The 26,380-nt window shown below is 46.6% G+C and overlaps 1 protein-coding gene across 1 annotated transcript in view; it reads left to right on the top strand.

Annotated features, from left to right (window-relative positions):
- The window catches only part of IFT122 (intraflagellar transport 122), a 76,452-nt gene that overhangs the window by 40,356 nt on the left and 9,716 nt on the right, over positions 1–26,380 (top strand). The window contains exons 14-21 of the mRNA XM_012655136.1: positions 6,422–6,610; positions 10,114–10,167; positions 13,124–13,285; positions 17,311–17,477; positions 20,306–20,477; positions 21,894–21,996; positions 23,980–24,120; positions 25,581–25,678. Coding sequence (XP_012510590.1) covers positions 6,422–6,610; positions 10,114–10,167; positions 13,124–13,285; positions 17,311–17,477; positions 20,306–20,477; positions 21,894–21,996; positions 23,980–24,120; positions 25,581–25,678 — 1,086 coding nt within the window. The remainder of the gene's footprint in view (positions 1–6,421; positions 6,611–10,113; positions 10,168–13,123; positions 13,286–17,310; positions 17,478–20,305; positions 20,478–21,893; positions 21,997–23,979; positions 24,121–25,580; positions 25,679–26,380) is intronic.

Below are 26,380 nucleotides of genomic sequence, written 5' to 3'. Positions count from 1 at the left end.
TGTATTTTTAGTTGTCCAGATAATTTATTTCTATTTTTAGTAGAGACAGGGTCTCACTCTTGCTCAGGCTGGTCTTGAACTCCTGACCTTGAGCGATCCTCCTGCCTCAGCCTCCCAGAGTGCTAGGATTACAGGCGTGAGCCACCGCGCCCAGCCCATGTATGTATTTTATAGTGGTGAAGTGTGGGCTTTTGTACCCATCACTTGAATAATGTACATTGTACCCCACAGGTAATTTTTCAGCTTTTGAGGTTTTATTCATAAAATCTTTTCCTAGACCAATGTCTTGAAGCATTTCCCCTATGTTTTAAGAGATAGGGTCTTGCTCTATTGCCCAGGCTGTAGTGCAGGGACGTGACCACAGCTCACTGCAGCCACAAACACCTGGGCTCAAGTAACTCCTACCTCAGCCTCCCAAGTAGCTGGGACTACAGGTATATGCCACCATAATTGGCTGATTTTTTAATTTTTTTTGTACAGATGGGGTCTCACTTTGTTGCCCAGTCTGATCTTGAACTCCTGGCCTCAACCAGTCATCCTACCTTGGCCTCCCAATGTGCTGGGATTATAGGTATGAGCCATCATGCCCAGCCTTGATTTTTGCATAGGGTGAGAGGGTGGGAGTCTAGCTTAATTCTGTATATGTATATCTAATTTTCCTAGCACCATTTCTTAAAGAGACTGCCCTTTCCTCAGTGAGTGTTCTTGGCACCTTTGTTAAAAATCAATTGACTATAGATATTTGGATTAATGTCTGCAGTCTCTATTCTGTTCAATTGGTCTATGTATCTGTTTTTATGCCAATACCATGCTGTTTTGGTTACAATAGCTTTGTAGTGTAATATATTTTGAGGCCTGGTAGTGTGATGCCTCCAGCTTTGTTATTTTTGCTCAGGATTGCTTTGGATATTTGGGGTCTTTGTGGTTCCACAAATTTTAGGAATTTTTTTTTTATATTTCTGTGAAGAAAATCATTGGTATTTTGATAGGGATTGCATTGAATCTTTAGATTGCTTTGGATAGTATTGTCATTTTAACAATATTAATTCGTCTGATCCATGAGCATGGGATGTCTTTCCATGTGTTTGTTATCCTCTTCAGTTTCTCTCATCAATGTTTTGTAGTTTCCTTTGTAGAAGTCTTTTACCTCCTTGATTAAATTTATTCCTATTTTATTTTTTTTGGTAGCTATTATAGATAGGATTACCTTCTTGATTTCTTTTTCAGCTAGTTCATTGTCCATGTATAGAAATGCTACCGATTTTTGTACGTTAATTTTGTATCCTGCAACTTTACTGAGTTAGTTTATCAGTTCTAAAATTTTTTTGCTAGAATCTATAGGTTTTTCTATGTATAAGATCATGTTGTCTGCAAACAGGGACAGTTTGACTTCTTCCTTTCAAATTTAGATGTCCTTTATTTCTTTCTTTTGCCTGATTTCTCTGGCTAGGACTTCCAGTACTATGTTGAATAAGAGTAGTGAGAGTGGACACCCTTGCCTTGTTCCAATTCTTAAAGGAAAAGCTTTCAGCTTTTTCCCATTCAGTAAGGTGTTAGCTGTGCATTTGTCATATATGGCGTTTATTATGTTGAGGTACTTTCCTTCCATACCTAATTTATTAAGAGTTTTTATTCATGAAGGGATGTTGAATTTTTTCAAAAGCTTTTTCTGCATCTGTTGAGATGATCATACTTTTTTTTTTTTTAAATATTAAAATCCATGGCCTGGAGAATTCTGCTTTTTGAACACCCAGTTTTGATGCCCTGAGGGGGTGCACCATTCCTGGAAGTACTGCAATACCTGGTGTATGTGTGAAGTGGACAGAGCAAGCTCCTATTCCATCTCCCTGCTCCAAAAATCCATTTAACGTATTATCCTCGAGTAGAGGATGTATCAGATATTAAACTGATAAGAACAGCTACTACATTTGATCTTAGCCAAAAGGCCGAGAAGTGATCATCATGTGGTTTTTGTCCCTCATTCTATTGATGTGATATATGATGTTTATTGATTTGCATATGTTGAACCATCCTTGCATTCCTGGGGTAAATCCCACTTGCTCATGATGTATTATCTTTTTGATGTGTTGTTGGATTCAGTTTGCTAGTATTTTGTTGAAGATTTTTGCATCTATCTTCATCAGGTATATTGGCCTATAGTTTTCTTTTTTTGTTGTGTCCTTGTCTGGTTTTGGTTATTAGGGTTATGCTTGCCTCACAGAATGAGTTAGGAAGAATTTCCTCTGCTTCAATTGTTTGGAATAGTTTGAGAAGAATTGGTATTAATTCTTCTTTAAAGGTTCGATAGAGTTCAGCTGTGAAGCCATTGGACTTTTCTTTGTTGGAAGACTTTTTATTACTGATTCAATCTTGTTACTTGTTATTGGTCTGTTTAGGTTTTCTATTTCTTCTTGGTTCAATCTTGGTAAATTGTATGTGTCCAGGAGAGACATTTTATCATCTTTCTTTATTGTTATCTTCTAATTTAACCTAACATTTAGATACAGCAGACCCATCACTTTTTTTTTTTTTTTTTTTTTTTTGAGACAGAGTCTCACCGTGTTGCCCGGGCTAGAGTGCCGTGGCATCAGCCTAGCTCCCAGCAACCTCAAACTCCTGGGCTCAAGCAATCCTTCTGCCTCAGCCGCCCAAGTAGCTGGGACTAAGCCTAGCTCCCAGCAACCTCAAACTCCTGGGCTCAAGCAATCCTTCTGCCTCAGCCTCCCAAGTAGCTGGGACTACAGGTATGCGCCACCGTGCCCGGCTAATTTTTTCTATATATTTTTAGTTGTCCGATTAATTTCTTTCTATTTTTAGTAGGGATGGGGTCTCGCTCTTGCTCAGGCTGGTTTCGAACTCCTGAGCTCAAACAATCCGCCCGCCTTGGCCTCCCAGAGAGCTAGGATTACAGGCATGAGCCACCACGCCCGGCCAGACCCATCACTTTTTATGAATTGTTGGCTCTAAACTACTAATCTGGCTTTTTTTACTCAGCAATATACTGGAAACATGGTTCTTCTTCAGCATTCATAAAATATTAAGATAAATGTAGACTCACATATAGTTGTAAGAAATAATACAGAGCTCCCTTATGTACTTAGCCCAATTTCCCCCAATGATAACAGTTTGCCAGACTCTAGTATGGCTTTATCACTTGTGTAGGTTTGTGTAATCTACCACCACAGTCAAGCACTAAACACTTCCAACACCACAAGGTCTCTGGTGTTGTGCTGCCTTTTATAACCACACCCCACTCCCTCTTGCCCCTGCCCCTGCCAGGATTATATTTCATTCCTGCATTTTATCCTATCACATGGATGTTCTACAACTTACTCAACTAGCACCTACTGTCAGACATCTTTGTTATTTGTGGCTTTTTTGCTATTATAAATAGTGGGCGTCTTTCTAAGTCTTTGCTTCTGTCCCAACTTAGCTCTTTGGTATAAATTCCTAGAATTGAAATTGCTGGGTCAAAGGCTATGTTCATTTGAAAGATTTTTAACCTATTTCCAGGTTTTCCTTCCACTAGGCTCTCTCAGTCTACATTTTCTCCACGCAACTTGCTTTCAGACTAGAGTCCACTTCTTCTTGTGAGTCGATGAAACACTCGTTACTCATTACTGTAGGAATTATTGGGGAAGTGCCCACCATCAGCACCTGACACAGAGCAGTTATTCAAGAAAAGTTAGTGGAATTTGGATCTGAGGAAAAAGAAAAAAGAAAGCAAGAGAAAGAAGGGAGTGAGGTGGGTGGAAGTGGTGGCAGGAGGAGAGGCATAGACAGCCCACGGGAACGGTGCCTGTGCTGGCCTTGTCCGCCCCCATCCCAAACCCACGCACCACATCCACCAGAAACCCACTTTTCTTCAGTCGCGCCAAACAGGCTATGCTTATTGAAAGGTTTTCTCCCAAGATTGCCATCCTGACCTCAAAAATAAATGCAGTTTGCTGCTCCATGACTTTGGCCGGCCAAGAGGAGCCAGAGAGGCGGCCCGGGGCTTCCTCTGCCAGGCCCTTAAGATTCAGTAGCCAAAGTCTCCCTTGACTGCACCAAGGCTGTCCTGCTGATGTAGCAGGTCAGAACTGCCAAGGGTTAGGAAAGGCCGTCTCAAGACAAAGGCTGTTTATCTGTCGCCTTGCCTCCAGCCATCCTGCGGTTTTGGCCCAGAGAGGAGGGGGAAGGCATCAGATCCACTCTTGGGATTTTTGGTTTCCTTTCGAAATTTGCATCATCTTGTGCAAGAACTGGTTTGTCAGGGCTGCCAAGTAGGGCAGCAAACCCTAGCAGGGCTTCTCAGGGTGGTGGTGACTTCATGTTTGGAATGCAACAGTGAGATAAAGTATAGCTCAGAGTGTGTTTGTTCAGTTAGTATATTTTTAAAACTCCCACTCAGTTTTGCCTCCCGAGCAAGTCCAAATGTTAACCCTCTGTCATATGCTCAATTTGGATGTGCGTGTCTGAGTGCCTGGCCCACTCTCGTGGGGCATTCAGCACAGAGAGAAGTTGTGCAGTTTAGGGGAAGGAGCACCACTTTGTGTCCTGATTCTGCCACCTAAACCAGCTGTAACTTGAGCAGCTCCTTTCACTATTTGGGGCCTCATTTTCTTTTCTGTGAAATGGATACCCATCTTTCAGGTTTTATCTGGCCCAGTTCCTATTTCTTATTATTACTGACAGGCAAAAACCACAAAACAGAACTAAGTTGGAACAGGGTGTACTTACTAAAGGAGTTTAGAAAGGAAAGCTCATTGTGTGGGGGGGCTTTGAGAAAGCTTCCAGGAAGTGGTGAAACTTGATCTGGGGTCTGAGAGGTCTGGAGAAGCAGAGAGAAGCAGGGAAGGTGTTTCAGACAGAGAAGAAGGTGAGTGGGAACAAGTCTGGAGAGCCTGGGAGAAGATGAGCTGGTGCTGAGAAAACACAGTGGAGGCAATGATCATGCCTGCTTTTTGCCCATCGCTTTATTGTTTTCAGAGTTCCTCTCGTCTGCCCGTAGTAGCCTGAGCTCAGCAGGGCCTCTAAACAGAAGTTAATGGATTGACCCCAAAGTCACCCAGCTAGGATGTGGCTGAGTCAGACCTGGGTTCTAGCTCAACTGCTCTCCAGTCCGTGCCCTGCTGCCCTCCTAAGGGGAGGGAAGGAGGGAGGGATGGCTCGGGAGGAAAGAAAAGCACTCGGGGGCAACCATATCTTGCTGTCAGGGGAGACCAGCTTTAAAAAAAATTTTCCTTCAACTCTAAAGCTAAAAAATGGGACGAGAAATTTCAAAGATAGAGGCTCCAAATGGAGAAAACAGCACTTCTTGTTCACATTTGGGAACGATTAGCACAGAAGTAGTGGCTGATTGAGCTCTACTGCCCAGGAATCCAGGACAGACACAGGTCCCTGAAGCACACCGACTAGCCTAAAACCGGGGCAAGGACTTTCATTGCTAAAGAGGTCCTGGCTCAACTCAGACTTGTTCTCACACACATGTATGCACACATACACACACATATGAATGCACACGAGGCAGGAAGGAGCACAGAACCTGGAGTCAAGTTGCCTCTGGCTCCAGCCTCAGGTTTCCTATTTGCCAGGTGTGTGTCCTTGTCGGTTGTCTGAGTCTCCATCTCCTGGGCTTTAATCAGGGAGTAATGATACCTACTATACAGGGCTGTTGGGATAGATACAAAATCACTTTATAAACCTAAAAAAGGGAAATTATTAGAAACCATTCACAGATATTCACAGCAAAGCAGCCCTATCTTGCAGGAGAGAGTTGGTCTCCAGCACCGAGGAGCTAGGAGACTTGTCTCTAGAGCCTTCCTGGGTAACCTGGAACAAATCTCTTACCTTTCTTGGACTCAGTCCCTCTAAAAAGAGGCCACCCCCGACCCTTTCCTCCCAGTAACTCATTCATTCCTTCAGCAAACATAGACTGAGGGCCTGCCGAGGGAGGTAAGTATAACCCCACCGCTGCCCACAGGTTGAAGATGGCCTTATTGGGGAGACAGCGTGAAATTACAGCACCATCTGGGATCTGGACGAAGGGCAGAGGAAGCTCAGATGCCTTCCATTGGAGTGGGAGCTTGAGGGATCAGGGGAGGCTTTCCAGAAGAGATGACATTTTAGCAGGGCCTTGAAAGCCAAATAGGTATTTTCCAGAGAGTAGGGAGGGGCAGAGGAATTTCAGGCGACGGTGCATCCTGTGGTAGAACAGGCCTGGAGGTGGGAACGAGGGGAAGATGGGCAGGAAGTTTGTTCTGGGGAGCCCTGTGGCTCAGCTGTGATGGGGTGGCAGAATGGGAGGTACCGTAAGGTGGGCTGGAAGAGGCTGCGAGGGTGCCGATTGATCACTGTAGTGCTCTTCTGCAGGCATTTGTAATTAAGTCATCGCACACATCTGGAGGCAGGCTCCAGATGACTGTATGACTCCTCTTGCCATTGCTCTGAAAACAGTCTTTTTTTTCCTTTTGATGAAATCCTGCAGTCTGCTCCGATGTACCAGTACCTGGATAGGAAAATGTTCAAAGAAGCCTACCAGATTGCTTGCTTAGGCGTGACAGACGCTGATTGGCGTGAGCTGGCCATGGAAGCTCTAGAGGGATTAGAGTTTGAAACAGCAAAGAAGGTAAGCATCTAGTCAGCATGAGTTGGAATTTGGTCCTTGGAGGGTCCCTTGAGGAGGCAGAAGGGAATGCAGATGACATGGAGAGGCAGAAGAAGCAGACTGTATCGGGCTCCGGAGTTACACTGACCTGGGTGTAGATCTCAGCTTAGCCACGTCCTCACTGTGAGCCTGGGTAGGTAAGAACCTTTCTAAGATTGCTTCTCTTTAGCGTTGGGGCGGCAATAGGCCCCATACTCACAAAGTTGGGAGGATCTAATGGGATAATGACTGTAAAGCCTGCATAGGAACAATGTCTGATAGATTCTGGCTGTCACTCTTATTAGTATTATTTATGTAAAGCACCTAGCTAAAAGCCTGGCACATAATACGCAGTCAGTAAATGGTAGCTTTTATTGGTATAATCATTATGCCATTTATTAGGCAATACTGTTTTTCTTAGCACTCTGCTAAGTGTGGTGGAAGAGATGGTCAAGTTCTCTGATTCTCACAGCAATGTGGTCACTTCCCACATACCTTCATGGCACAGTTCATGGACTTGATTCGTGTGTCATTTCCTGGCTTGGTCTATGAAAGCTGGAGGAATGGCTGAGACCATTCGACCCCTTTCCTCACATTAGAAGAAGCCTAGGTGTATTTCTGAGTTGCGTTTCCATCTAGAACCTGACTGAGGTGGAGGAAGGAATGGCTTCCAGCCCCCTCTCCCCTACTCCTCCTTTGCCTCTTTGCCTTCCCAGTAGATTAATGAGATTCTCATTTTGTCCATACTACTGGGCTGAACTGAAGGAGTTGCAAAGAGGTATGTGATGCCGCCTCTTGCTAAGTCAAGGCTTATAGGCATGAAAAGAGGGTAGATTGGACCACACTAGGATTCAGAAGCCTGGTTGAGAACAAACTGTGCCATGTAAGGGGCTCTGCGACCTCAGGCAAGCCACTTCTCTCCGAGCCCCAGTCCTCCCATTTCTAAAACGGGGATGGTGAAAACACCCCCACAGGGTCAGTAAGCTTACCTGAGACGTAAAGGAGAATTTAAAACTTGGAGTGGCTGTGCAGTTCCTAGCCATTATTAAAACAAGAAACATTTTTGTTATATGATACTTATCTGTATTATATTTTTAGATCTAAGTGTAGGAAAGTGGCAATAGAGGAGGGTTTTCAGAATTCAGGAGGGAAGAAGCATCTCCCTGGAGGGAGCTTCTCTCTCTTGCCCCACCCAGGAATGCCAGCAGGGATGAAGAATAACAAAGGACTCTTAGAGTATGTTTTGTCTGTTTTTAGCATGGAGTGAAATTAAAAGTCTTGCCTCTAGTCTAGATTGTCACCTCCTTACACCCAGGAACTAAACACGTACCTGGTCTTAGTATCACCCTACATTGCCCAGCACAGTGCCTTAGACAGGTTCAGTGCTCAGCAAATGTTTGAATGGGCAAAAACTAAGCTGGAATTACTCTCCATTTATTTAACCCCCTGTCCTATATCCCCTAAACACTCCCTGAGAATAGAAATGACTGTATTAAAGCCACAAGATTTTTTATTGTTTATTTTAATAGAAAAATAATTGTATAGTGTGTATATTTGTACATGTACTACATGATGTTTTGAAAAAGCCACAGGATTTTGACCATAATTAGAAGTTGGCTATTTTTTGCAAATCCCAACTCCCTTTCTTTCTCTGTTGTGCCACTCAGGCACACGTGCTTATAGAGGGTGGTTCCCAGCAATAGACTGGCGTCCCCACTAGATGGCAGAGGAGAGCTGCTTAGCCTACAGACCACTGTCCTGAGCAGAGCTGCAGACGCTTCCCTGTTCCCTTATTTCACTCTGTTGAGGTTATTCATGGGCCCTGTGACTCTGAGCACTCTGACCAGGTACCCTGACTCTGCAGAATGTGTCAGGCTGAAAGAACTCAGAAACAGATTTTTCACTGGGCAAATCCTAGAATCCAGCACGGCAGAACTAGAAAGACCCTTGGAAAGCGTGTCACTAGCTTCTCCCTTTCCACAAAGAAGATGGCTGGATCCTGGAAGCAGGGAAGAAGTGGGTTCAGGACCCCTCCCCAGCCCCCCCGATGGAAAGCCTCAGAGCTAGGACTGAGGCCTAGAATGCTCCTTCTTTCCCTCACTGCCACTTTGCTGGGCATTTCAGATTTCCCCTCTAGTAGTGCTTTAAGGAAACCCAGATCTAGAAGGTAATGTATAAGACCTTCAGCATGGAACACAGATACTCTTAGTCCTTTGTCCCTTTACTCCTGTGATGCCTACCTTGTCCTTTTCTACAAATTCCTTTCCGAAAAAACATTTGTCAGGTTCCTACTCTGTGACGCCTTATTTAACCCTGCCTTCTGTCACTGCCTGTGCTCAGACGGCTAATCTATGTTCTCAAGGGTATCTGGTTCGTACTTGTATAGTTCTTAGCTCAGGAAGATTTAATGATATGTTTAATCTGCCTGCTTCCCCTTTTATAATGTGAGCCTCTGAATTGGGGAGGGGGACAGGGCCAAGTTTTATTCATCTCTGGGTCCCCAGCCTTTGACAGGATGTTTGGCCTTGAGGGATGAAAAGATGAAGTCACATTGCGGTCATCTGTGAGGCAGCCAGAGACCGGATGACTTGCTCATTTCCCCAAGTCTTTTTAGGAGAGATCATGTCATGCAGTTAAGTGGAGGCTGCAAGTGGCCAAAGTTTCTCTGTATTTTAAATTCTAAGGGCTGATGGAGCTGATGCCTCCTCTAAGCGTGTGTCAGCCCATTTCCAGTGGGACAATGTGGAGAAGCACTGGCTAAGTAGAAATGTTGACAACAAAATGAAGATCAGCCTGATGTGGTAGGTTGTATTCTTCTAAACCCCTGCAGAATCTGAAAGCAGCAATATCAGTCTGCCTGTTCCTCAGAAACTTCTAGCAGTTCACGAGTTCAAGTCCCTGGCTTTACTTTGAGTCCAAGAGTTTGCCTTCCAGGGACTTGGGGTGATTCATCCCCTACCTCCCCCCTCCTTCCAGAAACCATTTTTATTCCTTCTCAGCTTTCCCCTCCTCCTTTCCCTCTGTGCTGGGACCATGGGCTCTGGGTGCCCTGTGTTGATGGCACCTTTGGGTAAACATAGCTGTGTCTTGCTTTCCATCTAAGTCACCAAGATGTGCATGCAGTTTCTTATCAGCCAGTACATCTTACCCACTCCTGCTCTGATGTCACTGCCTCAGAGTGTCAGACCAGCTCATTTTTCCTCTCCTAAGGAGGCGCCATCATACATTGCAGTATCATAGTTTTGTTTTACCTAATCCCAAAATGATTGATGCAACCAGGGCTACTTCGCTGTTCTTTCTATGGTCTAATCCTATGGATAAAGCCATGCCTCACTGGGTGGTATAACCCTCCCAAACACAAGATGATTAATGCTTGCTTTTTTTCTCTCCTTACCAGCTCACTTTCTAGAGCTTGACTTCCCACCCCCAACCACTTTTGAAGCCAAGAAAGCAGCTGATTTTATTCTTTATTTTTTCCCCTGTAGGCCTTCACCAGAGTACAAGACCTCCGATATTTAGAGCTCATCACCAGCATTGAGGTAAAAAATGAAGCATTTTTCCCTTCTCAAGAAAGCACCGACTTGGTATCAGTCATTGACAGGGAGCCCTTCTAGCAGGCAAGAGCCCTGAGGACATGTGAACAAGCCCACTGGTATCTGGGCATCTGGGCCACAGCCTTGCTCGGAGGGGCAGAGTGGCCATGTAGGGGAAGAAGTGCCCCAGAGCAGGGAGTGCAGTCTGTTGCTTGGTAGCTGCCTGAGGCAGATGGGTTCGTAATCTCTCTGAGCTTTGGTTTCTTGTCTGTGAAGTGGGATCAGACCTACCTTGTAGGATTGCTGTGAGGATTAAATAGGTTCTCAGTGACTGGTGCATCTTTGTGGTGGTGGTTAGCTGCTTACCATGCTCCCAGACTCCAGTAATCTGGCAGTGTAGGAGGTGTTTCCCAAGTGCACATGACCTATGTGCCACCCCCAGAAATGGGCCTGGGGAGGGAGTTCTGCAGACTGCACAGAGTGCCCAGAGCTCTGGAGCACCCCCAGTCCTCCTGTTCCCGGCTGAGAACACTGGCCTTGTCAGCCACATCCAGATAGGCCTGGGCGGGCTGGAGGAGCTGGTTCTAGGTGCACCATGTGCTGGGTGCTGGTAGACACTGTTCTTAATTTCTGTGTATCTCAGTGCTGTCTCACTCGTCTGTAAAAAGACATACATATTTTTTCTCCTGAACAGATTTATTGTGAGGGTATGGGAATGTGAGATACATTTGAATTTCCAGATGGAAACAGTGAGGAAATCAGCAAATGTCTTGTCCCTCTAATTCAGTTCAACATAATAAACACGTTTTGTGGGCCAACCTGTGTGCTGAGCCCAGTGGGCAGAGAGCTGAGTAGAAGACAGGTCTGCAGGAGCTCACAGCCTGCTAAGCCTAACAAGAGCTGCCACGTGTGGAGTCTGCTTTGTGCCTCGTGCACGATCCATGGTACTCTGTTCCAAAGCCTCACAAGAACTTAATGAGTCAGGCATTGTTATTATCCCTATTTGATGGAGGAGAAAACTAAGGCTCAGAGAGGCCGTGTGACATGCCCAAGGGGCCACAGCCAAAAGCTTGATTGGGATTCAGACCCCGTCTATCTGTTTCCTAAGCTCGTGCTCTCTAGGCCACGCGCCTGCTGCCCACCCACTACCTTCCCTGGCACATCGTAAGGAGCGTCTGTATCTTCTGTTACTTACCTGTGTGGTAAAGGGCTTGTTTGAAGCTGTCTGTCTATAATGCCCAGTGCTGCTTACTATCAGGGCTGGCATTTTTAAATCAACTGGATCTAGGGGTCTTAATCTGAAGCCATGGAACATAATTTTTCTGTATACAAAAAATAACTGGTGTCTGTGAGGACCAACACTTACCAAGTTCACAATGTCTTCCTCTTCTATGTAAGCCAGGAAATTGTTTAAAACAGTAAACTTGTAAGATTGTGTTTTGAAAAAAGTAAGGTGCCTTTGAGTGACCACTCTAAGACCTTAGTTGTATGCTTCTAGATGTTCAGCATTATTCCAGAGAATTGAGGTTCCTCAGTAGTTCCTTTTGGATAGGTGAGATGTTTCCGTACTGGTAACAAGAGGAAAATATTGATATATACCTACTGAACCTACATAGGTCGTTTTTATTGATCATGGTGATATTATGTGATCTAGAATGGATATGGCCTAAATTTCATGCCCTAGGAAAACCTATTTTTTTTTAATCTCACTGCAAGATTTTAATACATTTCCAGCTATTAGGAGTTATAGTTTATTTGTCTGATTGCCTGAACTATGTATAGGTTTTTAAAAAAATTATTTCTGTCAGTGGGGAAGCATGTTGCCTCCAGCTGTGAAAACTTTCACCAGCTTGTCTAGGAGTTTGATTCAATGTCTCATCTTCCACTGTGGTACCCTTGCTGGAAAACAAGCAAAAGGAAACTGCTGGGGATGAGGGATTGGTGCTAGTGAGTGTTTGCAAATACTTGAGCTGCAGACTAATGAATGTTCCCTAACACAGAAGCATGCATGGTACTTCTCTTTATCCTCCGCACTGTTAAGCCTCTGTGTGTGTGTGTGTGTGTATGCACACAGGTGTGTTGTTTGGGACCATTGCTTGCTTCAGAAGGTAGTATCACGTGATACAACGAGTGTCTGGAGTCAGACAGACTGAGTCAAAATGCCAGCTCCATCTGACCTTAACCTGTCCCTCTTCTTGAATCTCAGCTTCCTTTGCTGTAACACTTGGGTTGTAATACCAATGCTGAGGGTCACTGAAAGGAACAGAGTCCATACTTTTATACAAAGTATATACCTAGCACCTAGTAGATGTTCGGTATGTGGTATTTCTTACCTTCTCTTTAGAAATAGGAACAAACCAGGTACCTGGTGCAAGCTACTCAGGAGACTGAGGCGGGATGATCACTTGAGCCCAGGAATTTGATACCAGTCTAGGCAACATAGCAAAACCCTGTCTTTAAAAAAAAAAAAAAAAAAAAGGAAGAAAGAAATCTGAACATAGAAAGACTTGTTATCCTATTTAATTGGTTTCCATCTTGGGCAGAAACCTTAAACTTTCTTCTTGTCTGTCATCATCGTGGTCACAACTCTGCCAAAGCAAGCCTGCAGATTTGGGAGGTCTTGGGACCTTAGGGGTCACCAACGAGTTGGCAGCACACACAATCCAAACTATCCAGTTGTAGCTTGGAAGAATATACAGGAAAGCAGCCCTGAGGAATTTCCATTAAACAAAGGTTTGCATCTTTTTTTGATCTTCACTTGTCTGGAAAAAAAAAATCTGCTTTTGTTGTCAAGCATTCCCACCAGAAACCTAGGTGAGAGACATAACAGCTCAGGAGCCAAACGTAGGTTCCAATAGGAAGGCCCATGGGCTTAACTTGAAATAGCAACATCGAACCTTTGTAAAGGCTGCTTCCTGCCCATGGCTGCAGAGGCCATTTCCTGTGCTTCTAATTTTTCCAGGAGAGGAAGAAGCGGGGAGAAACCAACAATGACCTGTTTCTGGCAGATGTGTTTTCCTACCAGGGGAAGTTCCATGAGGCCGCCAAACTGTACAAGAGGAGTGGGCACGAGAACCTCGCGCTCGACATGTACACTGACCTCTGCATGTTTGAGTATGCCAAGGTAAACTACCCACATCCCAGGCCCAAGCTGCCATTTGGAGTCCACTGACCTGCAGTGTCCAAGTTGTTTGCCCCAAGAGGTAGTGCAGATGAAAAATAGCAACGGCTTTGGAAAGGGTGTGAGCAAATTGGTAAACAGAGGAACCATCTACTGCCACTGGTTGAATCTGACCCAAAAATGACCTTTAAGGCTGATACCAAAGGGACACAATATGACACTTCATACCTTTGTCAGCAACAGAGCTACGTGGGCTGTGAGTCTTTACCAGTGTATCCCTTCATTAAGTGTTCAGGGCTCAGGGCTTCAGGGCTGTCTCCCACAAATTCTCTCAAACCTTGTCAGGAGCCACAAAGAATCGGTATCCTCAGGCACAAGCTGTTCCTACCAATCACGCGATGGGTTCACTCCAGCCAAGTGTTGGCGCAGTGTGCCTCACACCACTCCTGCAGATGCAGGGTAGCTCCCACATGGTCTCGGTGGGTGATGGTATAGATTCTGTCTTGCATTTGGAGGGTCCCCATTAGGTTAGTCCCCCAAATATCTGGCCCTTTAAAGGTACATGTGGAAGAAGAGCTTCCTGGACCAGGTTCCTGATGGCTTGTAGAGAATGAGTTACACTGAGTGGCCCATACCAGTCAAGACATTTGCAATTAAGCCTAATGCAAGGTTAAAAGAGCCTTGGGTGCATCGAGCAAGAACAAGGAGGTTCTTCCTTCCACAGAGGTGCCTTTGTTAACCTGCCTTTCCCGGTAGTGTCAGAAGAGGCTCTCAGAATGTTATTAAGTGAGTCATCAGCCACAACCAATTAGTGGCTATTAATGGTAATTATGTAGCTCTCAAGTTCAAGATGGAAAATCTTCCCCATTTTTTTCCGCTCTTTTCCCAAAGATGGCCATGATCTTCCACCATCTGTTAGATCTCAGGGCTGCAGGTTGTGTGTGGCTCCCTGTGATGGGGCCCAGGAATTATTGTTCATCAGTACCTGCACAAGCCCCTGGGCCCCAGCCTGTCTTTCTATCTTGGTACTCCTTCATGCCATACCTCAGATCTAGGGTACCTCAGCTTCTACATTTTCTTCTTTGTCTTTCTTACCCTCCACCATACTCCCACCACAAACACATACAAGATTTCATAATACATTCATAGTGAGAACACCTAAATCAGTACATCTCTCCTTCTGGGGATAAAATTTTAACTGGGGACAAAACCTTTAACTGAAGGGTCAAATCCCTAGGTAGAATTTAGGCATCAGGAACAGCTGGATCTGGTTGTTCTTTGCGACCAATGGCACCTCCCAGAACCCCTGAAGCCTTCCCAAGTAGGCACCAGAAAATGCCTTGCCTTGGCACGCAGAGAGCTGGTATGAATCTCGGTCCCTCCTGTGGGATGGATAACCTGGGGAAAGGCTTTTCACTTTGCTAAGCCTCCATTTCCTCCTCAGAGGGTGACATAGCTATGGTTCGGTTTAGTTCTGAGAATTGCACAGAGTAATTTATGGGAAAACTCTTTACAAATGCCAAGCTATAGAAAGATTAGGAAAATGAGAGGGGCCAAGCATGACCATGGAGTGGATGTTCTTCAGACTTCTCCCCACCTGACCCCACTCCTGCCTCTGCTCTGAGGCCCCTCCTAACACTTTGAGTGGGCTTCATGCACCCACAGTCTCCCACCCAGAAATGCAGCCCATTTACACACTCCATCTGGTCTGTCTCTCTATGAAGGTAAATACTCTGGGACTTGTTTTTGGTTTTAGTTTTTGATCACAATTCCAAGTAGGTTGGTTCCGTTTCAATCCCCCCTCCCATCCCCCGCCCAGTAGTCTGAATTTGAGAAAATGTGTACATACACATTATGTTGGGGGGTGGGGGAGATCCAGTGCTTATTAACATGGCATGTTTTTGTTTACTTGAAAATTGCTTCCCAAGAGTCAATCTGGTTTTCAGAAAAATTTTAAATTACATTCCCACGTACAAATAAATTGTATGCTTTCCGGGTAAGTGACATGTTTATATGGTGATAAAGGGAATTATAATGCTCTTAACTCTTATATAGTATGTCCTTATCAAAATCACCAAGCATGAGAACACTGTTTAGTCTCATTCATCACTCAGCACAGCCTCTTTCTGTCCACTTCAGGACAAAGTCTTTGCCATAGCCCCCAGATAACGTGTAAATTAGCTTCATGGAACCAAAAAGCCTTTGAAAACCCGGTTTGTTGAGCCTTGAAGGAACCATTTAGACTCAGCTTCAATTAAGTCAGAGCTCCCTGAGCTGGACTGCTGGGCCGAAGGAGGCTCCTTCAAGCCTGTGACCCATGTGCCTGGATGGTCTCACTGGGGCAAGGACCCAAATTTATGGCTCCTTCTTAGCCTCTGATCCTTCTTACTATAGTCGTCCCCAGTCCACTGAGCACTCACTGAAGTCCTTTTGAAGGCTATTTCTGTTCTCTTATGATGCTTGTTTCTCCCAGCTGCTAACCTCGTTCAGTCAACCAGGTAGGCAGTTTCCAGCTTTGTGTTGGCATCAACAGTGTCTGTAGTAGCTGCCGAGGGTAGAGGGTATGTCTGTAAAGGCCCAAACTAGACATAGTCAGTGGCTGCATTCTAAGCCCCTTCCCCTTTGCGAACTCCAGAGGGAACCAAAGGCTGGCTGAGGCACGCTGTGTTTTACTGGGACCCTAGCTTCAGGGAAAACAATGTCCCTTCTTCCCTTTCTTAAAACATTTGGCTGTCTTAGCCCGACCTAATATATGATTTTAGGAGCTACACAATTACCCTGAAAGCAAATGGAAAAAAAGTGAGCTAATTGTTCAAGTGGGTTTTTAGCATATGTTGACTGTAGTTTCCTGACAAATGAGTGTTAATCATGGGGAAAGGAGTGCTTTTTTTTATACTTTATGAGGTTGACACAGAGCACTCTCTGCAGGGTACATTATTCCTAAGACAAACTGCTTCTTACTCGTAATGCAAATCTGGGCTGTAAGCGCTCTCAATTTCCCTTTCTGAAATCCCCACTTTTTAAAATGTCAGCACCAGTGCTGCCTCAACTATGGCAAACTCCCACATATAGATTCTGGACAACTTTATCCTGAAAAGAGGTGATTCTCTGAGATTGTTTCCCGCACATTCTATGGCCAACCCAGGGAAGCTTGGCCTTTCAGAGGCCCCCTGTGGTGGAGTCTCTGGGACCACAGGCCTCTCTTCCTTCACGGATTCTCTCTTGGACCCATTCCCCTGCCTCAGATCCCGCATGGCCTCCTGCTGTACACTGTTGGATCAGGTCCACTCTGCAGACCTGACCTCAAAACAGGATCCCATACCATTCAGTTGAGAATTAATTAACCAAAGAGAGTTTTGCTTGTTATCTGTCTTAGGCAAATACCTGGGACAAAGCTAGTGGAATGATTCTCTAAATTCAGGCAACAAAACATTTCAGAAAACAGATGCTAATCTTCCAGTGTGGTGGTGGTTGAGGAAGGGCACAGAAGGCCTAACTGAGAAATCTTTAAATCATTTCGTTTGTGTGAGTTTAGGAGACCACATGCTCAGCCCCACTCTGAGGCACATGGTATCATCCATACTATCCGAATAAAGACTGTAGGTATGGATATTTGAAATTGTGCAACCAGTTGTCTAGTCACTATTTAGGAATAGTCGCATATATATCAAGCTTTATCAGTGAGACACACACACAAAGTAACCCAGTCATAAACCCTCTACACTGCAGAGTTCCAAAGTGTCTGGAAAGTGTTTAGCTGAAGGGAAGGGAAGGAAACATTGAGAGCCATAGTCCTTGACACTGTCCCAATATTCCCCAAGAACACCTGTGGGACAGTCCATAATCACTTCTCCTGGACACCTGGGACTGCCCCCCACTCAGCCACACAGGGATGGTCTCCTGCCTGCATCCTGATTGCTTGCTTCAACCAAGTGGAGCCCTTCCTTGCTCCGGCTCTCAGCAGCCTGACGTAATGCTGGCACAGGAAGTTCTAATCCGGAGTGTTTTTGTTTGTTGTGCTTCCTCAGGATTTCCTTGGATCTGGAGACCCCAAAGAAACAAAGATGCTAATCACCAAACAGGCTGACTGGGCCAGAAATATCAATGAGCCCAAAGCTGCTGTGGAGATGTACATCTCAGCAGGAGAGCATATCAAGGCCATCGAGATCAGTGGCGACCATGGCTGGGTTGACATGTAGGTTTCAGTCCCTGCCCCAAGGAACATTTGGCAGCATGTCATGTCATATCAACTCTTGATTTTGACTGACAAGGGAAAAAATAGTGTTTCTCTAAATATCTAACCAAATGCGATGGTGACTGGGTTCTTTGGGAGCACAGAGATTGAAGAAGGCAATCGCTGCCTTTGAGGAGCTTGTCAAGTCCCTGGGGGAAAGAGTGATGGGTACTGAGGAGGGGCAGACACCCCTAGTCAGAGCTGCCATTTGCTGAGTGCTCACAACAACCCCAGTGCTGCAGTAACCTTGCAGGCATTTGGTTCTTTCCCCACACCCTCAGGGTTCGTGTTTCCAGGCCCTTCTTGCAAATGAGGAAACTGAGGGTCAAGGGACAAGTGATCACAGAAGTCCAAACAGCCGGGAAGTTTTGGAGCTGAGCTTTAGGCTCTGATCTGGGTGATTTCAGTGCCCATAAGAGTATAATGTTAGGTACCAAAAAGAACAAGAAAAGTTCCAAGTACGTGAGGAAAGAAGAATTCCCATGGGAGGAACCACGATGTCTTCTCTTAGGAGGTAGTCTTTACATGAAGGGGACCTGAAGCATTTCAAGAGGCAGAGGTGATCGATAGAAAGGGAAAGGATGTTCAGGCAGAAGGAACAGCACAAACAGAGCCAGCTGGCTGTGATTGGAATAAAAGGTGTGTGGGAAGGGGAGGGTGGGGGGGCTGCAGGGAAGGGGAACTGGGCCGGCCACACTGGGAGGGCCTCAGATCTAAAGTGAAGTGTTTAGATTTGTGGTTTTGTGCATGTGTGTGAGCATGAAATGCACTGTCTCTGACCAAGGGAGGACAAAGCGCTCCTGGGGAGGTCTGCTACACTGAGTCCCAAGCCCAAACCCTCCATAGGGAGAGAGAGGACCTGTGGCCAGGGCTGTGCAGTCTGACCCCCTCAGGCAGTAAGGGGTAGAATGGAGGAAAACTAGAGGAAGGGAGACCAGATAACTGGCGAGTGCATTAGACCAGGAGGGAGCAAGAGGTAGAGGAGCTAGAACTGAGGGATCCCTCTGGGCATGGGGCAGGCGGGGCAGTGGAAGGCTGATTCTGAGCTCTGCACCTGCTGGTCGGTAATGTCATTCGCCAAAGTCCAGAACGGAGGGAGGGGAATGGGCTGGGGCTGGGGCTGCGTGGAGGCACGAGGGATTCGGTCTTGGGACTCAGTGAAGCAGACCTCCCCAGGAGAGCTTTGTCCTCCCACAGTCAGAAACAGTGCACTTCATGCTCACACACATGCATGTGTGTGTGTGCGCGTGTGCGCTGCAACAGCTAGCAAAGGAAGAGAGGACGGGACGGGCTCCTGAAGTAGGCTCGGTCTGCGCCCTAAATGCTGTGGGTTGTTCTGGAAGCAACATTGTGGTCCACAGGGAGCAGTGGCCCAGCCAGGACCTAGGGAGGGGGAGGGGCTGGTTAATGATCAGGTTGCCCCCTTGAGCCCCACCATGTGATTTGTGTGTGGGTCCCTCACAAAGGGACCTTGGTGGGTGACCTATCACCCCATCTTTCTCTTGTCCAAGAATAAAGTTTCTTAAAGATAGAGGCATAGATTTTGCCCCCAGAATTATTCTTTTCACAAAAGAGAGCCAGGCAGATTTAGGGCTTCCCCATTCTCTCCTCCAGTTTTTCATATGTCACTTTCATTTGCAAGTGCTATGTATCAGGTTACCCTAGGGATACTTAACTAATTCAAGGAAAAGACATTAGCATGATCCATCCGTTTTCCAGGTCTGGCTGTTAAAGGTGCCTCTCCTCCAGGAACATTTGGTTTGATGGGTGGGGGGTTTCTAAGGTTCCCAGGGGCTGCCTGTGCCACCTTTCCCTAAAAATGTCCTTCTCTGCTGAGCAGTATTATTTTTAGTTGCTATTATTATTCAAAGTGCAGACTGACAGGGCTCCCTGTACTGCTCTGTCTCTGAGGCAGGGATCTGCTACAGCTGCTTCCCTTTCCTTTCTCACAAAGAGCAGGCTGGGTAGAATCCCTTCTCCTTGGAGAGCTGGTTTTACTCCAAACCCCAGCCTGACCAGAGGGAACAAGCACATTCCATCCGCCCCTCATGTCTCCATGAGCAGTGGGAGGCTGGTCACCACTGAGAAGTGGTGAGCCAGCTGGTCCCTGCGGCTCCTCACTGCAGTCAGCACCTTGGCCAGGAGGAGGACACAGTCAAGACTTCCTGCAGGCCTTTCTTCCAGAGCTCAGAGCAGGCCCCGCGCATGCCTCTTCCTCTAGAGGGCCAGTCATTGAAGAATTCTCACACCTTGGCCTCTGATTTCCTGTGAGAATTACTGAAACGGTGGTGGAAAGAGCACTCTGCCACTTCCTGGCTGTGGAGTCTTGGGATGGGTGTTTCACCTTCCCCCCTAGACTTCAGTCTTCTCATCTGTAAATGGAAATAATAGTACCCACCTCTTGGAGTAGTGAAGATTCAGTGAGAACACACATGAGAAAGCTCATGGCGCCATCTTGGTACCTGGCCAGGATAAGTAAACATTTGTTTCTGTCCCCAGATCCTGCTGTGGATAGATTAGTAACTCCTGTGAAAGATATAAGGTGGCCACAGTATCTTTTAGAGCCTTCCTCTCCTGGTCCCTGGCAATGTTTCTGGAGTATGTATTCACTTATTTAATAACCACCCATTGAGCATCTTCCAGGGGCCATGGCACTTTATTAGCATTGGGGACAGCCCAGTGAATGGACATAGAGCCTGCCCTTGGAAGCTCCAAAGTCCGCCACCACTTCCTTCCATCAGGCCCCTTCACAGTGGTCTCTTTTCTCCCTGCCCTTCCTGCCCCTCCAGGTTGATCGACATCGCCCGTAGGCTGGACAAGGCTGAGCGTGAGCCCCTGCTTCTGTGTGCTGAATACTTCAAGAAGCTGGATAACTCTTGCTATGCTGCCGAGACCTACCTGAAGATCGGAGACCTGAGGTCCTTGGTGCAGCTGCACGTGGAGACTCAGCACTGGGATGAGGTGAGGGGAAAACACGCCTCATGGGTTAGGGGCCCCACCTGAGCCCTGGGAAACAGGCAGGTAAGTAGAGGGGACTTTTGGGGTTTGAATGGGGAGAAGCTGCCCTCATCATGGAATGAACATTGGAAGTCAGGAGACTTAATTTCCAATTCTCTGAACCAGGATATCTTGGAGGGCCTTTCCATGCTAGCTTTCCATTTGTTTATTCATTCATTCATTCAGAAAATCTTTATTGACTGCCAGCTCTGTGCCAGTCCCATAATAGATACCAGGGATGTGAGTGTTAATATGACAGCTTCAGTGCCTGCTGTTGGTCTGAGCTGCCTCTGACCAGCACCGCGGGCTCAGACACATTGCTGATGTGAATATGCACCTGTGTGACATTTAAAACCTGCTGGGTAGCATTTTGGCAGAAAATGCCATCCATACTTCTCAGATGCAGACTGTGAAAGCCATTTCAGAGCCAGCTCTTCCCCTCCATTTTTGGCCCCACCCCAACCTGGGCTTCTCTAGTGTGGGGGCAGGTGAGAAGAATCAGCCAGGCCTGTGGGAGAGGCAGCAAGCCTGAGGCCCCTCTTGAGCTCAGTTCCCACCCTCCAGCTCCCTAGCTTCTGGGGGAGAAATCCATTCCCTGGAGGATTAGATTAGCGACTTTGCACACAATCCTCGCCCTGCCCCACCCACCCATCGTGGTCTATTTTGCAGAGCCATAGCGAGGCCTTTTCTGGGTAAGAGCTGTCTGACTCTTGTCTTTTCCTCTGGATAGCTCCATTTGGTGAGGTGACAAGGTCACCGATGAGAAAAGGTGGGGCCAGGGACAGAGGCAATAATGGCTTCTCAAGATAAATTTTTCAGGAGATTTCTCAAGCAGCACAAATTAGAGCATCTTAGAACCACTCGGTCCTGGCTGTGCATCAGGCAGACTTTCTTCCCGTGGCTTGTTTCTGGTTCTCCTGGCCTGACAGGTGGTTCTGGGGCTTAGGTGAAACAGTCACTGGGTCCCATATAGCACCAAGCCCACAGTCATCTTTAACAGCTAATAAGCAGTGATGATGATAATGTCAATTCTATTTCTTTAAGGTGTCGCCTGCAATTAAAAGAAATCTGTTTGCAGCGCTACAGGAGCCCACGCAAACCCTCAAAATAAAATGTTTCCGATTCTGTGCTCTTCTATGGTGCAGAAACAGACTGTGTTGTTATTGAATCCAGTCGCTTGCATATTGCTGTTAATTGCCTTTTGTTTTCAAAGAGCTGATTTGTTTTTGCGTTTCTAGGGGTAGTTGAGGGGGGAGGTGCTCTTCCCCTCTGAGTTGTCAGGTTGGCAAAATATGACATCCTTAATGGATTCAGCCAAGTGCCATGTTTTCATGGGGGCTGAGGGGCTGCTTTATTGAGACTATTTGCTCCTTCCTCCAGGCCTTCGCTTTGGGTGAGAAGCATCCCGAGTTTAAGGTTGACATCTACGTGCCCTATGCTCAGTGGCTAGCAGAGAATGATCGCTTTGAGGAAGCCCAGAAAGGTAGGCCACACAGACTGGCATCTTGCAGAAGGGGCAGGGCAAGGCACTGCCAAGACACACATTTTAGGAAGGTTGCCAGTCCCCCTCCCATCTGTAGGTCCCAAGATAGGTGACTTCATCCTGGGGATGTGATGTATTAGGTGGACCTGTGGATCAGTAGAAAGAACATGGGCTTTGGATTCACACACACCTGGGCCATCACTCACTTGCTACAGGACCTTAGGAGGTGCTTTCTGCTCTCCGAGCCTCTGTGATTACTGAGCAAAGTGCTGTGCACTCCAGTTAATCTTCTGATTTAATCCTCACAACAGTCCTATGGTGTAGGTACCATTATTGTTATTCCCATTTTGCAGATGAGAAAACTGAGGGTTAAACAGGTAAAGAGATTTCCTGAAGTCCCATAGCTAGGAAGGGGCAGAGAGGTAATTGGAGCCAGGGTACAGTGAGGAAAAAGTAGAGACTGCCAAAGAGTGTGGCACAGCCTTGCCTCCACTTGCCTCTGCTGAGAATAGAGACTCAGTTTCTGTTTCTGGCTCAGATAAATGAGGTGACCTCTACTACTTAGTATTTCCATTGGCAAAATGGCTGCACATGAGGTCTGACAAGCATCTGAAATAGTAGCCAGAGCAAGTATGGAGCTTTGACTGATCATGTTAATCACAGTTTAAAAAATTGACTGCCTTCTGTCAGACACTGGCTGGGCACTTAACCTACATAACCTTGAATCTTGCCAATAGCCCTGCAGAGACAAAGGGGCTAAATGTGCCGTGCAAAGTCACAGATTAGCAAGCAGCAGGGCCAGAGCTGGATCAGGATCTGTCTGACTGGGGAACCTGAGTCTTCTATGTTTTACTGCCTATTTAGGAAGTCTTCTAATTGAAGTTGGGTGTGTCATTCTCCATAGCATCTCATTTACACATCTATATGGTAACAGTTGCTACCACCGGACACATCGCAGAACAAATGTCTCCCTGTTGGAGCCCCTCAGCTAAAAGCCCCCATTGAAGGACAGTGTGTTCTCTACTGCTTCAACATTTCCAGAGCACCCAGTTGCTGAAGTATCTGCATGTTTGGGCAAAACACATCAACCTATCCATCTGTCTGTGTCTGCCCTTCCAAGAATCCATCGCCATAGTAACTTGGTACTCAGACAAGAGATTGGAGATGAGAATGGAACAAAGGCCAGACCTTTTCCTTTGCTAAAGGCAGAGGATTTGGATCATCTGAATGCCCACGTGTGGGCAAATGTCACAGCTACCAGTGCTTCGCTGGCATCCTGAGGGGCTGGCCCCGTAGTAGGTACTCAGAAAATTTCGGTTAAATGGATGTAGGAACGATTGAGAAATTTTTTTTGCTTGTTTTCATAAATGTTTGGTTTTGAGAAGCAAGCCAGATCTTTTAAGGTTGTCATCAAAAAGCACCCACTTGAGTTCGACTTGGTTCTGTGACCTTGGTGTGGCACTTTACCTCCACCTTGCAAAGCCCATTTCGTTGCTCATTTAAAAAGGGAATAATTTTCCCTTCTTCATAAGTCTGTTGTGAGGATCCAGTGAGGTAATTAGCAACAAAAGCACTTTGTAAACCTCAAAGCCTTATAAAGGGTCAAGTCCTGTTAGTGTCACCTCAAGAGTCACAAAGCTTTGCCCTGGAATGGAGCAGGGGGCAAAACCTCACTGAAGATGAGCAAGTTTCATCCTTAGACTTTGCCCTGGAATTTGGCCACTCAGATTTTTCTTTCTGCCATGCCTTCCCAAAGTTGGTTGTCTTTTCCCAGCCAAAAACGGGTGTATCTCACTGTACTTTTCTCAGGACGTAGCCTTGGTTATTTATAGCCTTCGGCCTGAGAGGCGGCATCCCAGCAACGAAGTGCTGCAGATGAATGTCCTACTTCCAAAGCAGTCTCTTATAAGCCCCGCAAAATTCTGTCCTGTCTCCTGTCTCCCTCCCTGAATTGCATGTGCTTTTGTACCCCCCACCCCCCAGCATTCCACAAGGCCGGGCGGCAGGGAGAAGCAGTCAGGGTGCTGGAGCAGCTCACACACAATGCTGTGGTGGAGAACAGGTTTAATGACGCCGCCTATTATTACTGGATGCTGTCCATGCAGTGCCTTGATATAGCTCAAGGTAAGTAAACATCAGCCAGGCCACTGTTTTCCCCAGCTCCGCTCTGGCACCAAGATAAACATCAAAAGAGCTGGGACATTTTAATTAAAGCCCTCAGCTTGTTTATTGGGTGTATTGTCCATAAGCCTGTCTTGCAATGGCATAATCTGGTGTGTCATCTTTTTCCAGTTTTCCCATAAGTATAAGAATGGTATGAGGGCCATCCTGGGGTTACGGTTGGGAGGTCCAGCCTGCATTGCTAATTCAGAATGTATCTCTCCCTGCTACCTGGGAGCCCATAGCTGGGCCTGGATGAGCACTGGTTTAAAAAAAATTTAATTAAATGAAAAGATGAGCAAGAGATGGCTTTACAATAACACACTCCAGATTCTCACTCATCCCAGGCAGAAAAACAGTTTCAATGTTGCTTTTTTTTCTTTTTGAGACAGAGTCTTACTCTGTCACCTGGGCTAGAGTGCTGTGGGGTCAGCCTAGCTCACAGCAACCTCAAACTCCTGGGCTCAAGCGATCCTCTTGCCTCAGCCTCCCAAGTAGCTGGGATTACAGGCATGTGCCACCACACCTGGCTAATCTTTCTATTTTTAAGTAGAGACAGGGGTCTTGCTCTTGCCCAGGCTGGTATTGAACTCCTGAGCTCAAGCAATCCTCCTGCCTTGGCCTCCCAGAGTTGCTAGGATTACAGATGTGAGCCACCATGCCTGGCCCAATGTTGCTTTATCTCACAAGACTTCACATGATGCACTGATGGAGTTCTGGAAGCAGAAGGGACAAGGGAGTTATTCTCCACTGGACCAGGCCCATGTAGGAGTGGGGAAAACACTGGAATGGAGGCCACAAGGTGACTTGTAGCAAGTCACAGTCCTTGCTGGGCTCCGTGTGCCCATCTATACCATGGGGGTGCCTCTGTCCTGCTTCCTTCATAACATTGCTGAGAGCATGCCTCATGGAGCTGTGCTTCTAGTTTGAAAACTGTCAAGCCCAGGTGTAAGGTGGCATTTTTCTGTTCTGGCCAGTGGTTTGTTTCTCTGATAAGGAGCAGTACAGAGGGAAGAGGCACAAGGTGAGTGTGAATAAAGTGGGTGTCTGCTCACCCACGTCCTGCCAGGCTCTTCTGGCATGTCTGGGAGTCTTCTCGCAGTTGGTGCTTCCCCAGAAGAATGACCTGGGAGGGTCTAGTGTGAGATCTGGAAGAGCCTGAAAGAAATGTTCTCAGACTCTTCCTGGCCATGTGCTCTGACCAGCTGAGACTTCACCATCCTGGGATGGCCCCTGCTCCTAATCAATACCTTCCCCATCACTGCACCTTTTTGCCCCTCTCCCTGGCATAGGCCCTGTGTTGCAGAAGAACCGGTGCTGGCAACAGTGCCGTCACCTGACCCTTCCTCCTGTGGCCTGTCGGCAGCCACAGATACCGTTTGACATGTCTTCACCCCTCTCGCCCCACTGCCCCCTGCACACAGCAGATCCTGCACAGAAGGACGCGATGCTCGGCAAGTTCCACCACTTCCAGCACTTGGCTGAGCTGTACCACGGCTACCACGCCGTTCAGCGGTACACGGTAAGGTAGCGGGTAACCCACCGGGCAATGAACTGCTGAGGAACCCTAGTCTCCTCTGGGGAGAAGTTTGGTTTTCATTGATCAGCTACTTGTCTGACATGCAGCTAGCTGTGGGCTTCTGAATTACAGTCCAGAGCTGGAGTGGGTATTTCTAGTTGCTTGGTTCAGGTGTTGATAACTTGGGCAAACTTTGGATTAACCAGACAAGGGGGGTGGGAATTCCATGGGGTCTTCTCCTCTAGGGGGACTAAGGCCCAGTTATGCTGTGTGTTCCTGAGCAGTTTGATTTCTCTCTCTGGCCTTTAATTTCTTTCTCTATAAAACAGGAGGGTTGTCTTGATCTCCAGAGACCCAAATAGTTCTCCTTTTTAGTCACTCCCTGATTCCTTTGATGAAGCCTTTTAAAATCTTTCTGGTGGCAGTGGGGAACAGTTGACAGGTTGTCAACAGCCTCTTCATCCTGTTTGTCTCTTCAATCACTCAACAGCTGTTGATTAAGCTCCTACAGAGTGAGCTTATTTTGTGCTAGCTGATAAGCTGGGCAGGTGTCAATAGCCAACCTGTATTGATCACTGACTACATATTAGGCAATGTGCTAGGGCTTTATTGTATCAACTCATTTCATCCTTTCAACCATACTGTGAATGTGGTCATCGCATTTTACAGATGAGGAGACTGAGGTGCTTGACAGAGAGGTCTCAC

The sequence above is a fragment of the Propithecus coquereli genome, unplaced genomic scaffold, assembly GCF_000956105.1.
Source record: "Propithecus coquereli isolate 6110/MARCELLA unplaced genomic scaffold, Pcoq_1.0 Scaffold461, whole genome shotgun sequence".
NCBI classification, from domain to species: Eukaryota; Metazoa; Chordata; class Mammalia; order Primates; family Indriidae; genus Propithecus; species Propithecus coquereli.
Note: the sequence above shows the minus strand (reverse complement) of the source record. Positions and strands in the feature narration are given on the sequence as shown.